This window comes from Mycteria americana, chromosome 2, assembly GCF_035582795.1.
Source record: "Mycteria americana isolate JAX WOST 10 ecotype Jacksonville Zoo and Gardens chromosome 2, USCA_MyAme_1.0, whole genome shotgun sequence".
In the NCBI taxonomy this organism is placed as follows: Eukaryota; Metazoa; Chordata; class Aves; order Ciconiiformes; family Ciconiidae; genus Mycteria; species Mycteria americana.
In genome coordinates, this window is record NC_134366.1 from 119,773,897 (window position 1) to 119,788,184 (window position 14,288).

Below are 14,288 nucleotides of genomic sequence, written 5' to 3' on the forward strand. Positions count from 1 at the left end.
CAAAGGTTTGTCTGCACAGGCTTTTGCAGTTGCAAATTGCTCTGCCTGTGCTCTTTGCAGATGTGAAGCTGTATAGTTGACTCAGCACCCTTCTGAATAGGGCTGTTCAGGCTAGTGCTGCACTCACTGACAGCGTGCAGTCATGTTGGCTTACTGAAAAAACAAACTGAACTCTGCTAACAGACCTGAAGGGATCCTAGCGCTGTGCTTCTGCAAAATGAAATCTGAGTGGGAATATCTGAAGAATGTGGTTGGTGATAATAAATACATCGTGGCTGAACGCCAAAAAGGGATTCAGCTAAAAGACAGGCCTGTTATAAGAACAAGTAGGTATTCACTGGAGATACAAAACAGCAGTTTCCAGCCTTTGCTAAGTGTAGAACTGCCTCACAGACCAGAGCAGGAAATCTGTGCCCAGTTACTGCCCCTGTGCCAGCCCAGCAGAATGCCTTTCAATCCACATGTACCATAGGTCACTGGCCTGCTCTGTTCTGGACTTTCATTCACATTCACAGAAATCTGTGCCTGATCAGCACAGTGCACCCTCACCTCATGGAAGTCTTTAAATTAAAATAACCTCAGACTTTAAAACATATTGTCTCACTGATGAGATTAGAGGACCACAAGAGCATTTCAGTGTTCACTTTTTCGCTCAAATGCATACTTGCATATAGCTGGGAACAGTGAAGAGATAAGGCCGGGGAGTCCTCCCACAGCAGTCGCACAGTGCTGACCAATATTCATGCAGGTCAGACAGCAGGGAAAGTAAACAAGAGAAAATAATAGTGTACATTGTATTGCTTTCAAAAATGTATGAAATACAGCTCAAATGCATTTACTTCCTGTCCAACAGAATGGTTATTATGGCCTGCTTACTGGGCTTGGCTGCATTCCCTGCAACTGCAGTCAATTTGGCTCAGTCTCCGAGGACTGCAATCATCAGGGGCAGTGTCACTGTGTACCAGGAGTGGCTGGAGAAAAGTGTGATCGTTGTGCTCATGGCTTTCATGCGTTCCAGGATGGTGGCTGCACACGTAAGCTCTAATCCATGATCTTTTCAGGGTTTGTCTGGAATTTCTTTCAGCAATATATTTTATGTTAAACTCTGGCAAAGGTCAGTTGTTTTGATGACTATATGGAAAAATCTGTAGAATGGTCTCCTAATACTTTGATTAAGGTAGGGAACAAAACATTTCTTTGATTGCTTATTGTGTGGTTCCTTGTAAAAGGTGGTGACTATGAAATAACAACTCATAAAAGTTGCATGAGAGAAATATTACATCCTCAATAGCTCCTTTGTCTTTTTTTTTACAAAGGCCTTCAGTCCTTCAGAGAGAATAGAAACTTTTTTCCTGCAATCATAAAAGTTAAGAGCTACTACTTTTACAGATTTTTACTTTGTTTTTACATTTAATTCTTAAAAATATATTTTATACTTTGATAAGAAGTCATTGACTCTTATTTTCCCATCATCATCTGGGTGTGTAAAATTTTTAGTCATGATACAGAGGAAAATGTTAATCCAAACAGAGAACATGGCATCAAAAAACCTAATTTATCATGTTAATAAGATGCCCTTTTCAACACAGTATAGCTAAAGGAATGCCTACCTTTTCTCCAACCTGACAGAAACATTTTTTCATGCCTCAAATAGCATAGTAATATGAAATCTGCAGTGAGATTATGTGATAGGATGATGTTTTGGAACATACATACTATGTCTTTACTAAGAATCAAAGATCCCTTAGGTACCTTTAACTATTTCAGTCTCAAAAATTTTGTAAATGTTATTAAAACAATTAATAAAACCACTTTTCTGAACTTCTGCTTTTTAGCAAGAATAGTATTGCATTTCTTAAATAAACAAGTGCTTTCTGCAGTGGTTAGTTACTATAAAAATAGTTATCCATCCCTATTATTCACTAAGCAATTCTTGAAAAGTACTAATTCCAGAGGTTAATCCTTTAACCTGCTTGAGAACATTACCATATCTCCTGATGAGTTTTGTATGCTCTATAATAGAATTTTTTTCCTACAAATTTACTCTTCTCCACAGTAATTTTGTTTGGCTTTGTTGATTCCCCTGTGGAAACGCAGCACTGCGTTTTAAACCACCAAACAGGCTATGTCAAGAAGCAATAATGGGCTTTCAATAAAAAGATTAAATGTCACTGTGGTCATAATTTGTTTCTCAGTGATTAGGGATGGCAAGGAGTTCCTAGTGGAATGGATAAACTGTACTGCATAATTAAGAAAAGTAAGACTATCAGTGGTCTTGGACTTTCTTCTCTGTAGCTAAAGCAAGGATAAAGTTAATCATTTGGTTCTATTTCTCTTGCAGCCTGTGACTGTGCTCATACTCAGAACAACTGTAATGCTGATTCTGGCCAATGCATTTGTCCCCCCCACACTCGAGGACCAAAATGTGAACTCTGTGAAGAAAATCACTGGGGACTCTCTCCTAAACTTGGCTGTAAGGTATGGTAGGCTGGCCGAAAAGCCATGTCTATTAAAAGCAATTTGCCTTATACTAATGTCAGAACTGGACTCTTGTTTTGAGAACCTCAAGCTTTATTCTCTGTCTCAAAGTGTTAGTGCAATGTGCTCACATTAAAAAAAATAAAAAAATAATCAGACTGTAAAGTGTTTATTGAGGAACTTTCTAAGAAAGCTGTCTTTGAAAATACTGGTCAGAGTGCCTATTCTGGATAGGTGCATAGATAATATTAAAATTTTGAAGTGTGTATTCTAACTTTTAATTGCTTAAATAGTGATACTATAACAGATTTATAGCAACAATTGGCAACAAGGAACATAGTTTCTGTGCTAATCAAGGAGTGATGATATTATGGTTTTAAGAACAATGAAATCTAGCTTATCTTGAAAGTCACTGCATGCTTTTTTCCTGAATATTTAAAATTAAAATGGTGTAAGGTAGTTAATGTTTCATGAATGGAAAACTGGTAACTCCCATTATCTCAGCTTAATATTTATGATTAAGCAGTAAAATGCCAACTCAGTGCAGATCCAAGGAGTAGCAACCATTTACGCAATTAGGTCCACGCAGTAAATTCCTGACAGATATGGCATTGGGCCAATCTTTATTTTATAAATGTTGAGATTTTAAAAAGCCTCAGAATTACATGAATGTAATGGGTAATTTCAATGGAGAAACCACAAATATAATCAACTTGACAAGGTCTGTCATTATATGCAGTAAGTACTTAACAAGTACAAGTATCAGCCAAATTGTTTTCTTTTTTCTCTCTTTAATTTTTTAGAGTAAGGATGATAAAGTAGTCCTATAATATCTCGTCAGAGTTTACCCTCTTAGTAATTTATAGCAACTTACTTGGCAGTCAGTCTTTAAACCACTGCTTTGTCAGCTACCAGCTACTGTCATTCTTACCTAATGTTCTGCAAATACAATCTGCTGGTCCCTGTGCATTTCCCGTGAAGTGGGTGATTCATAGGGTGATTTCACAGCACTTGCCAATGATCAAGTTTAATTAAATATGTAACTGCTCACTTTTGCTCAGTTGTTTAGCATTCTTTTTGGTTACAGCATCACAGTAATTAACATGAATTACTCTAAGGTATTTTAGTTACTTTCTTGATGCAACAAATAATACTGTGATCTGCAGGTAACAGTCCCAACAGAGGCTCCCCTGTGCTGAATAGTCAGCTCTGGCAGGTTGAGATCCAGTGCAATGTCTACTGGCAAACCCTGGAAAGGCTCTTGCATGCTTTCTACATGGATGAAATGAGGGAGATGCTGTCAGAAACCCAGCTGGTCTGTTTTTGCAACACAGACTGCATTAGTGGGGTACATCATCTGGCTCCGTTTCTTGCAGTTTTCTTGGTATTCAGCATCCATTTTTGGGCGCAATGATGGAGCAGAGCTGTAGTCATGTTTTGCTTACAACCCTTCTCAAGTGTGCTGCAGCACAGTTAATAGTACCTTAAGAGTCCTTATTTATCTTTATCACATATAGAGATTGAAGTACATGTAAATTATTTATATTATGATGATTCTTAAAATAGGGTTTGATGTTCAGAGCTGTAGACCTTTAATGGTATCTGGTAGCCAAAGTTGTTAACTTGTTTGGTCATAAAGTGTATTGGACTAGGCAGTGTAGTACCTCGTGCTTGCTGCTAGAGTAAAACCAGCTTAATACAAAGAGTACTAATGGTGAGCAGCAAACTTGTGAAGAATGCTAAAGGATACATAGTGATGCTAATAGATTTTGTGGGTCTTTGTGTGGAGTGCTTTACAAGGTAAGGCTTTTCATCTCTAAGAGAGATGATGAGGAAAGAAGACTCAGGGAAAATGCTCACAGTCAGGTGATGATAGATGGAATGTACTTTTTGCCTGCACTGTTAGAAATAACCACAGGGCAAAATTGGACTTGTTAAGTAACAACAGATATGAAATTAGAACTGAAAATTAGATCCAGCCTGCTTCAAAAAACAATGGCAAGTTAAGTACATCCACTTTGCATATTTGTAATAACAGGTTCATATTACTGATTGCATAATGAAAAATGGGCTCTGCCAGGGGAACAGTATTCCTTTGGTACTGAGCTGCAGTGCATGCTGAGCTTCCCACCTTTGGATGCTATGGGACTCTTGGTTCCTTATCAAATAGTAAATGAAGCTTAAGCAAGATGTAGGCCCTATTAATGCTTCTTGAAATCTTAAAAGAATGTCAGTATTAAGATTTTTCTTTCTATCATATTTATAAAATTATTGTACTTACAGATTTCTTTCATCCAACACTTATGTAACATTAGTTTACTTGCTGCACTTAATACATAGTATTTTAAAGAAAGTATTTAGGATTTTTTTTTTCTGGAACAGGTTCCTTCAACTCCTTTGATTCTCAACCCAGATTTGGGAATCAACAAAGCTTCTTACTTTTTGTCATCCACTGTTTACTGGAGATGCTGTTCTTTGTTCAAACACAAACCAAACAACTTCATTTCTATGTGTTCCTATGTGAAGTTCTTTCCTTTTATTATTGTATAGTAATTGTTGACAAACATTGAGTTTTAAGGGCCACCCTAAATTTACTGTGCTGTTTCTGTTATAACAACATTGTTTTTAAAGATCTGCTATTTATGAACATTTCTTCTTTTCCTCTAAGGCTTGCAACTGTAGCAACACTGGTTCAACCAATCTGCAGTGTGATGTATTGACGGGTCAATGCCAGTGCAAAGTTGAATTTGGAGGACAAGACTGTTCCAGGTGTGCATTAGGCTACAGGGACTACCCGGACTGTGTTGCCTGTGACTGTGATTTGAGTGGAACCAAAGCGGAGATGTGTGATGACCGTGAAGGACTTTGTGGCTGTGAAGAAGAAACTGGCATCTGTGCCTGCAAGGTACTGAAGTATTCAGACCCTTTTGGGACAGCATTGGGGTTTTCTGGACATGCATTACATAAAAGTCATGGAAGGTGTAGGGCTGAAAGGACTTCAAAAGGCAACCTGCATCCCTTCTTTGAGACATTTCCGAGTACACCTAAATCACCCCTAAAGGATTTTCTGTGCCAGCGCTAAACTGTGCCAGTCTTATTATTAATCAGTGGGGTTAAAAACTGTGAGATGACATTCCCCACTTCGGACAGACACAACACAGCTGTAGGCAGAAGAGATAGCAACATTACCAACATGGCATTGTTATTTCTGTTCTCAGAAATTCCTGTGATAATACTAGACGGTTTTTCTTTCCTACGTCCCTTTGTTTTGTTTTACGTAGCCAGATAATTTTATTTCCAGTTTGTGGTCATAAAATTATTGTGGCACAGTATTGTAGTTCTCTTTTAGACAGAATTCATGGAATTTGATGTGGATGTGTGTTAAGAAGGTCAGGATCAAGACCCATTGTATGCGTAATCACAAAAAGTAATTTCTGGCTGACTAATGCTCCATCCTTGCTAAATTTACAAAACAGCCACTGTACATCTGGTAGAAAAATGACTGATGTCTTTCTAGTCTTGTACAGGATTTGGCATATTTCACAACTATGGTCTCACTGCAGTCCTAAATTCAAGTAGATTGCATTTGCTCAATGTAGGATCCATGTGTTTATTCTGTATTAAGTGAATTTCTGTAACTACATAATTCTTGTACTATATTGAGAGTCCTCTTTTTCGTGGATTAGTATTGTAAGGTAGAAATGAATGAGGATGCATTTGTCTTGCTTTTCCTTTTGCTCCTAGATTTCTGTCTGCCTCCTTTTGAAAAGGACAAAGTACTGGCCATGAGTTCTGGGACAAAATTTTTTAAAATCTTGTTAAATACATGAGAATGGTGCTAGTGACTTCAGTGTCACTATATTTCTCTGTGTGATGTAAATGCCTTCTGATACCAAGAGCAATGCTGTATGAACCATTTTTAATGGTACAATTTTTATGTGTTTTTTTATCCCACTTGCTTTTTTCTACAGTTGCATTTTGGCTTGCAAATAGTTCCAATAATAATAGTTCATAACTCATATGCATTATTTCTTAGTTGCTATTTAGAAGTTTTTTTTTCTGAGTACACATAGAACATTGGAGAAGAAACAGCTGTAATAGGTAAAAGTATTCTGATGCAATGAGCAATACAGAGAAAATGTTTCTACCTCAAGCCAGGGAAAACTATTCCTTCATAGAGTCTAGGAATACTTTGCTGCAAGAGTTGCACTTCTGAGTGCAGGTCGCATTAATTGATATCATCTCGAAGTTTCTGAGCACACAATCTCTGATAAAAAGGTTGGTTTTTTCTTAACTTAAAAGCATAAATTCCCTACATGCTGTTTTGGCAATGAATTACTTCACTCTCTGTGTAGAGATAGATAGACAGCACTTCTACAGCTTCTTCCATGCTAAATGTGAAAGCATTTTAAAAAACTAATTAAATGTTAGAAAACTCCAGTGAAAAAGCTATTATATTCTTATCCTCTTTATACAAATAGAAAAAATGAAATACAGAGAAGTTTTTTCTGCTCATACACACATGGTTTTATTAGGTTTGGGAACAGCACATTGATTCAGATGATATAGCCTGCTCTTTTGAAAATCCAAATGATAATGATAGGAAGAAACCAATAAATACAAAATGGAGAATCTCAATGTTTTTTTAAATGTGGTTATGTTGCAAGTTCTAATTTGTTTCCTATGCTATAACCAAAGGCAGGGCTTAGGAATAACTCACGTACATTGCTAATAGTGAAGTCTGAATTGACATTCTTGTATAAAAAAAGGAAACATTAAATACAGAGATTTAGTAGTATAGAATCTTCTGAAAAGGTGATAATCTGTTCTTGAAAGATTGAGTGATAGAAAAGAACTTACTTCAAGGCAACAAATGTATGCCTTCATAGGTCTCTCTCCAATCTTCTGGTTAAAGGTGCCAGTGGGCACTGACTGTAGTTTTGGGTGTTTCTTGAAGTTGGATTTACCAGTTGGGAATTGAGTGCAAAAACAGACACTTGGGAATAGATCCCCTGGTTCCTATTCATACTGAGCCGTTTCTTTGGCTTTGAGAGCCCATTTTCTGGGGTGGGGGGGTTGGTTGGAGATTTTTCTGTCTTGCATGGAAATGTATAGCTGCTAATTTTTGCTAGAAACTCAAATACATGGGTTTAGCTCGAATGTTCCATGTTTGTTATTTCTTTTTTTTTTTAAAGAAAAACAGCATTGGAAAATAATGGAAAAAATAATGTACTGCATAGTAAAATGGAACAGATACAATAAGTGACTTCCTGTTATGTAGTTTACATAGCAACTAGTTTTTCTTCCAAAAAGAACCATCTTTCATTCGGCTAGCAAAGTAACATGAGTGTGCTGTTATCTTTTTTTATTTCCTTCAGGAAAATGTATTTGGTCTACAATGCAGTGAGTGTAAACCTGGCACTTTTGCTCTGTCTGCTAACAATGCACTAGGTTGTACGCCGTGCTTCTGTTTTGGGATGTCCACAGTTTGTTCGGAACTAGAAGATCATGTGAGAATTCCTGTAAGTAAAGCGACATGAATATACAGACACAGTTTGGTGTTATCCTCATGTTAGCTACCACACTGCTGTGCCTAAGGTTGCATACGTGTCATGAATCAGGCTGAATGTAATTGGCTAGCCTACGGAGGCAGTGGTGTATGGCAGAACAAAAAAGAAAGCAAATGGTAAGTGGTCATAGTCTTATTTCTGAAATGTTGTGTTTCACTCTTCGCTTTTTTAAAAACTAATATCAAACATGTTTCCCAATTTTTTTGTTTGGGCATGTATTACTCTAAGATGGACTATTGACTAAATAGCTAAAACTGTTAATAGTACATTACACTGAGATAGAATATTTTTAATGAATGAATCTTTTGCTCTTTGTGTTGCAGACAACCTTAACTCCAGATCAGTCCATTCTGCATGTAGTAGCTCAAAGTAACCTGACTGGAACAGTGGAAGGAGTATTTTCGCAATTTCCTGATGTTTTACTGGATGCTGCCATAGTCAGAAAATACTTAAATACAGAAACATTTTACTGGAGGTTACCAGAGCAGTTTCAGGGAGATCAGGTAAGATTATTAAATAATTAGAATGCTTTGTAGATAATGTCTTTATTGTCTAATAGTAAATCCTTTATTGTATAATAGTCACTTTATCTTGATAACATTTTTCTCCATTAGTTCTATTCTTGTAGGTCATAATATAAATATTCAGTGACTGAGCAAGCACAAACAATATGTTTGCATTACCCTTTCCTAATGAGATTTTTCTTGACCCTGTAAATTGGTAACACCCATATTTAATTACCATGTTAGTCTTCAGAGATCGTATGGGGAGAAAAGAGTGATGTATTCAATTTTATTGTAGAAACCTGAAAGAGTTTTCAACCTTGACGCTAGATTCAGTATATAGATCATGGAATCTCTATTGCTTAGGAATTAAATGAAAATTGAGTGCACACCTTGAAAGGGCCTAAAAGAAGAAACTGAGACTGCTTTTTAGAAATACGCATTTAACCTTGGTGCAAAACCTGCTGAATTTAAGTCAATTTTCATGTTTTATTGCCAATTCTTCAAAGAACTGACAGTTTTCAAGTCTTCTGATGACATTAAAATATTTTCAGCTAGTAGCTCTAACCTTGGAATAAATAAAAGTTATAATTTTTTATCCAAACAGCTCATGGCCTATGGAGGGAAGCTGAGATATACTGTTGCTTTTTATGCTTTGGATGGCTTTGGAACCTCAAATTTTGAGCCACAGATTCTAATGAAGGGAGGTCACACCAGCAAGTTGGTCATCTATGTAGACAACTCTTCTCCAGAAAACGGAGTAAGAACTGACAAGGAAGTAGAAATGAAGGAGGTAAGCCAAAACATCGGTATGGAAATATTTCCTTTCTTCTATGAGCTTTTACAGAAAAGCTCTCTATATTTAATAAAATACTTGGAAAAATGCATATCTGATTTCAAATACGGTGCGTAAATCGAGTGCTTGGATTAAAATGCATCTATTTTAGGGAAAAAATGGCTGGGAATATTGTGCTATAGCGGCAAATAACATTTTGACATTGTTTCCTCTTTTGGAAGTGCTGAAGGTGTTGCTGTGGCAAGCTTTTCAAACACAGACTCAGATTTCAGTGATAAATGACAGGCAAAACTCTCAGGCAGTCTCGTGATTTTGTAGCCTGTATGTTACACTCAGAGCCCAGGAGCATCATATGGGATGTGAGTCTTAGCCTAGCAGGAGCAGTAAGTTGCAGTAGTGCTCACTGGAGAATTTCAGAGGAGATAACAATGACCTCCTTTGGTCTCTGGGACTCTCTGCTGACTGGGGCTGAGTTGTCTCTTCTTGACAGGAGGCAGAACACAGTCACAGCAGCTGTTTCTAACTGCACACAAAATGAGTGCTGTGACATTGTGATCTTTTGGCTGTCTGGGTTCTCCGGATCTAACCAGAAAAAGCTGTGCCGTGCAGGCCTGGACTGCTTTCCCATAGAGACTGATCATGGAAGTTGAGTGCAGGGAAGGAGAAGAGAAATGATATAAACCCATGTCTTGTTCTACCATGGAGCAAGATTTTGGATTTTCTGGGACCTGGAGTTTAGACATAGTCACTGTGACTGCATTTCTGAAAGAACACGTAAGGAGGAACAGAGCATTACTTTGAAGTGGGCTTGAACACTCATTATTTTAATAGTATGTGTTATGTTTCCCTAGGATTCTTGGAAGTATTTTAACTCTGTGTCTGATGAGCCTGTCTTACGTTCTGACTTCATGTCTGTGCTAAGCAATGTTGAATACATCCTTATCAAGGCAGCTTATGGCCAAGGATTACAGCAAAGCAGGTAAAGCAATCTCTGATAGCATTTACTTATTATATTGCATTTACTGTGATTTAACCTAGAAATAGTCCCAACTGAGCTATACAGTAAAGATTTAACTCAAATTAGAGAAATTTCCAATTTCCTATTAATGACTTTTGTTCTTCCTCTGATAAGAAAACATTTATGACCTTTAATGGCAGCAGAATCCCTCTTTACTTCTTTCTGTGAAACACTAAATGTCTCTGCTGCCTACTTTGGTAGAAAAGCCCATAAAGAAGTACAGAGCCTTACAGGCTGATGCAGTGTTCTGCAGAATGGGTGATATAGTTAGATATTTTCTAAATTGTTTCTTTCCCATCTTATTTTTATGGGTATTTAAATTTTTGTTTGTTTTTTTCAATTGAAACACATGGTTCCCTGAGTTCTTGGGTTTGTACCAATCTAGGTCTCTCCTGTAGCTTTATGCACTCTGGGCAGTGGTAGGAAAATATTCTCACCTCGGAATGGTAGCATTTTACTGCCATTTTGAACAGAACTTGGTTACTAATGAAAGGGAGGAGATGGGATATGGTCATTGCATCTGTCAGTTTGGAAACTAACAAGACAAGCAGAGATGCATCCAATGAAAACCCAATATTTGTACATCTTCACAGCTGTGAAGAAGTGTTGTTCCACCTCCAGATTTGGGATTATTTTTGATTCTCATGCCCTCAACGATGTTTTTCTTAGCTCAGTCCAAAAATCTGTGGGACAAAACAGGTGTATTTCTGTCTAGTGTTTCTGAGGCAGGAATACATACTCTTGCATAGTGGGTTTGTCAAGTTTGGCAGACCAATGGGAATCAACTTATATTACTTTGAAGTACTTCTGATTTGTTTGTTGTAGGTCCTTAAATCCCATAAATAAGTAAAGAATCTTCAGATTTTATTGAGATATTTGCATGGGGAAAAGGGGATCATGGGAGATTATGTATGGTAGCCCTGACCTTGAAGCAGAAAAATGTTTGGATCTCAGTTTTGGTGCTAGGACTTCTCTAGATGTTCATGCTCTCTTCTGCATATATCTTGTAGAATTGCAAATATCTCAATGGAAATTGCAGTGAAGTTTGAAGAAATGCATCTAGGCAGAGCTAGAGCTCGTCTTGTAGAGCAATGTAGATGTCCTGCTGGTTATGCTGGATTGTCCTGTCAGGTACAGAATCCTTTAATCCTTTTTGTGTGTCTAATAGTGAGATAATAAAAAAAGTTACTTGAACAGCTTTTAAAATTGTTTGTAACTGTTGATAGCCGTGATCATGTATTTTTTTTTTATTTTACTCCCCTTACAAATAGAGCTGTGCTCCAGGATATTACAGGGGAAAGCATACAAAACTCAGTGTAAAAGAGCCTCACACTCTGATAGCACCTTGTGTGCCCTGTCAGTGCAACAACCACAGCGAAACCTGTGATCCTGAAACTGGAAAGTGCTTGGTATGTACAATTTATACATTTTTCTATTGGTTTCACCTGAGTATACAATGGAAGTAACCTATGGAAGGAGTTTCTGGGAGAAGTATATGGCTGTACTATTTGGATAAAGTATAATTTCCCCCCCAACTCTGAAAAATGGAAAATCTGAGTAGTATTTCCCTTAGGGTCCATTCAGTAAAATTATCAAGCTTTTTGGGCACTAACATCTTCAAAATCATTAATTATTTTAGTTTTAATTTTACTTTAAAAATAACTGATGTATCAGCTCAGTGTATCTGTTTTTCTGTGAGATGTTTTGAGCTTCTGTCCTTGGTCTGGCAAAGGTCTGCTTAGTCACACAAAAAAGAAGTAAAGGAAGCAGTAAGCCATAACACACCACAGACTAGGTCAAAGTCAAATTCTTTGTCTCTCAAGAAGAGAATCCTCTGGGCAGCTTTAAGTGAGGCTTTTTTAACTCCCAGAAACTAAAGTAGTATAAGGATATGCCTCAGCTAAGTTAATTTGCTCACTCTTCTTATTTTATCCCAAAAGTTGCAAAGAGGGGATACATCTTACTAACACATTGCTTCTCTCTTGTGGGCTGACAGCCCTGTGGACAGCAAATTCTCAGCTAACCAAATAAAGCATATTAAGTCTGTTCTCTGGTATGGCTCAATATTCTTTCCTAAAGCTTTTTCAGTTGCTTTGTTTTTCCAGTGGTAAGTAGGTTAGTTCAAAGTCAACTTCTGCTGAATTCATTCTTGAAGTCCGTTTTTAAAGTGAGTTTCCTTAGTTCTTCAGGCTTTTGTAAACCATTCTTTTGCTTTCAGGTTTGTCCTAAAGTGTGTATCTCGTGAGTAAGAACTATGGTGCTCATTTCTACAAGGCCAAAACACATAGGTCTTTCACACTGGTGAATACTACGCATTCTTCCTCTCAGGTTCTCATTGCAGCGGTGGCAAGTCACCTACATGTTGAGATTACTAAGACATTTCTGGCTGAGTAGTGTGTGCAAAAGAGATGTTTTTCACCTCTGACTTCTGCTCCCATACAATAGGAGGCTGCATTGCTACTGGTTACTGTCTTCAACTAGCCTCTAAAATATACATGCTTGCAAGAATATGAATCAAAAAAAAGGGAAAAAAAAGGAGGAACTGAATTTTATTCACTTAGGGGACTAGTCAGTTAAATTATGTTTATAGTACCGATTTAGTGTTTTAATATTAATAGCACTGGCTCTTGATCAGTACTGTTGACAAATTAAATATAGTGTCTGTGAATCCTAACTGTGGATGGTCCTTGGCTTATAGCATTCAAACGCATTTGCTGAAACACTGAAACTTAGGTTTTTCATCTGGGTATCCTGTTTAATTTTTCCATGAGTTGCTTCTTTTTTTTGAGGATTTTTTGCTTTGTACTGTGATTTCTTGGCCTGAATTGGATTAATAGAAGCAGAAATATATAAACCTTAATGGAAATTTAGAACAGAAATTAGGTCAGCCTGCCTGAGTGGGCATTCACATAAGAGAAAATATGCTGGCATTCTGCTTATTTTTGCATAAAAGGTTCCTCCACTCAGAGAATGCTGACCAATGGGTAGTGACATTTAGAGGTGGTTGTTGGAAACTGTATACATCTATTGATTGGGGGGAAGATAAAGTTCCTCTTGTTGTTTATTGTTGTTTTAAACTGACTGAATTCCTTTTTATGTATCAGAACTGCAGAGATAACACAGTTGGTGATTACTGCAGTGCTTGTGCCCCAGGCTACTATGGGAAAGTAATTGGATCTGTCAACGACTGCTCTCTTTGTGCCTGTCCCAGAGCCAACCCTGTTAGGTAACCAGAATTTATTAAATCCAATGTACATTTTAGCATTCTGGATTTCTTGTCCTGTATGTCTCACCTCCTACTCCCCCCATGCTATGACAACAGGAGTTAGTTATCATTACATGTCCTTAATTTTTAGACATTTGAAAGCTACCTATTTTAGTAAATGGAGCTTACATTCTGAGTTGTTCACAGCTAGTGGTAACTCTGTGAGGTTTTAAAATAAAAAGTTTAATGGATAGATAAGTCAATTTTTTCTCTAAGAGTATATCAGCCACACAGAATGTTTTATAGATAATGGAGTAAGTTGCTCTGGCATGTTTTAGTTTCAAATGTGGGTCCCTTTCTTCATTCAAAAAACAATGCTTTTGTATTTACAAAGATTCAGGCCATCTCCAGACAATGCAGGAACTTTTCATGAGGTGAGTCCTAGGGGAAGAACAAGTACTCTTTTGTTTGAAATTTATACATCTGTTTGTTTGGTAGAGGAACAGTTAACTTCTTATTTTGAAAATCAAAATGCTGTGCAGACTGATTTTTCTCCAGAAGCTTGAAAAGCATATTTGTTGTTTGCTTTTGGATAATTGAATCAGAATAAGAGTCTAGCAACTCTGATGTTCTCATGCAAGTGTCAGTTAGATATATGCTATAGCCATATCATGCAGCATCCATTTTTCATTGTCTTATCTTTTAAAAGGAAAGCTAT

General features: G+C 37.1%; 1 protein-coding gene across 2 annotated transcripts in view; it reads left to right on the forward strand.

Moving 5' to 3' along the window:
* The window catches only part of LAMA1 (laminin subunit alpha 1), a 116,226-nt gene that overhangs the window by 65,482 nt on the left and 36,456 nt on the right, over positions 1 to 14,288 (forward strand). For both annotated transcript variants that reach the window (XM_075494391.1, XM_075494390.1), the window contains exons 21-30: positions 854 to 1,034; positions 2,342 to 2,478; positions 5,147 to 5,383; positions 7,857 to 8,000; positions 8,372 to 8,551; positions 9,159 to 9,344; positions 10,199 to 10,326; positions 11,376 to 11,496; positions 11,637 to 11,774; positions 13,470 to 13,591. In XM_075494391.1, coding sequence (XP_075350506.1) covers positions 854 to 1,034; positions 2,342 to 2,478; positions 5,147 to 5,383; positions 7,857 to 8,000; positions 8,372 to 8,551; positions 9,159 to 9,344; positions 10,199 to 10,326; positions 11,376 to 11,496; positions 11,637 to 11,774; positions 13,470 to 13,591 — 1,574 coding nt within the window. The remainder of the gene's footprint in view (positions 1 to 853; positions 1,035 to 2,341; positions 2,479 to 5,146; positions 5,384 to 7,856; positions 8,001 to 8,371; positions 8,552 to 9,158; positions 9,345 to 10,198; positions 10,327 to 11,375; positions 11,497 to 11,636; positions 11,775 to 13,469; positions 13,592 to 14,288) is intronic.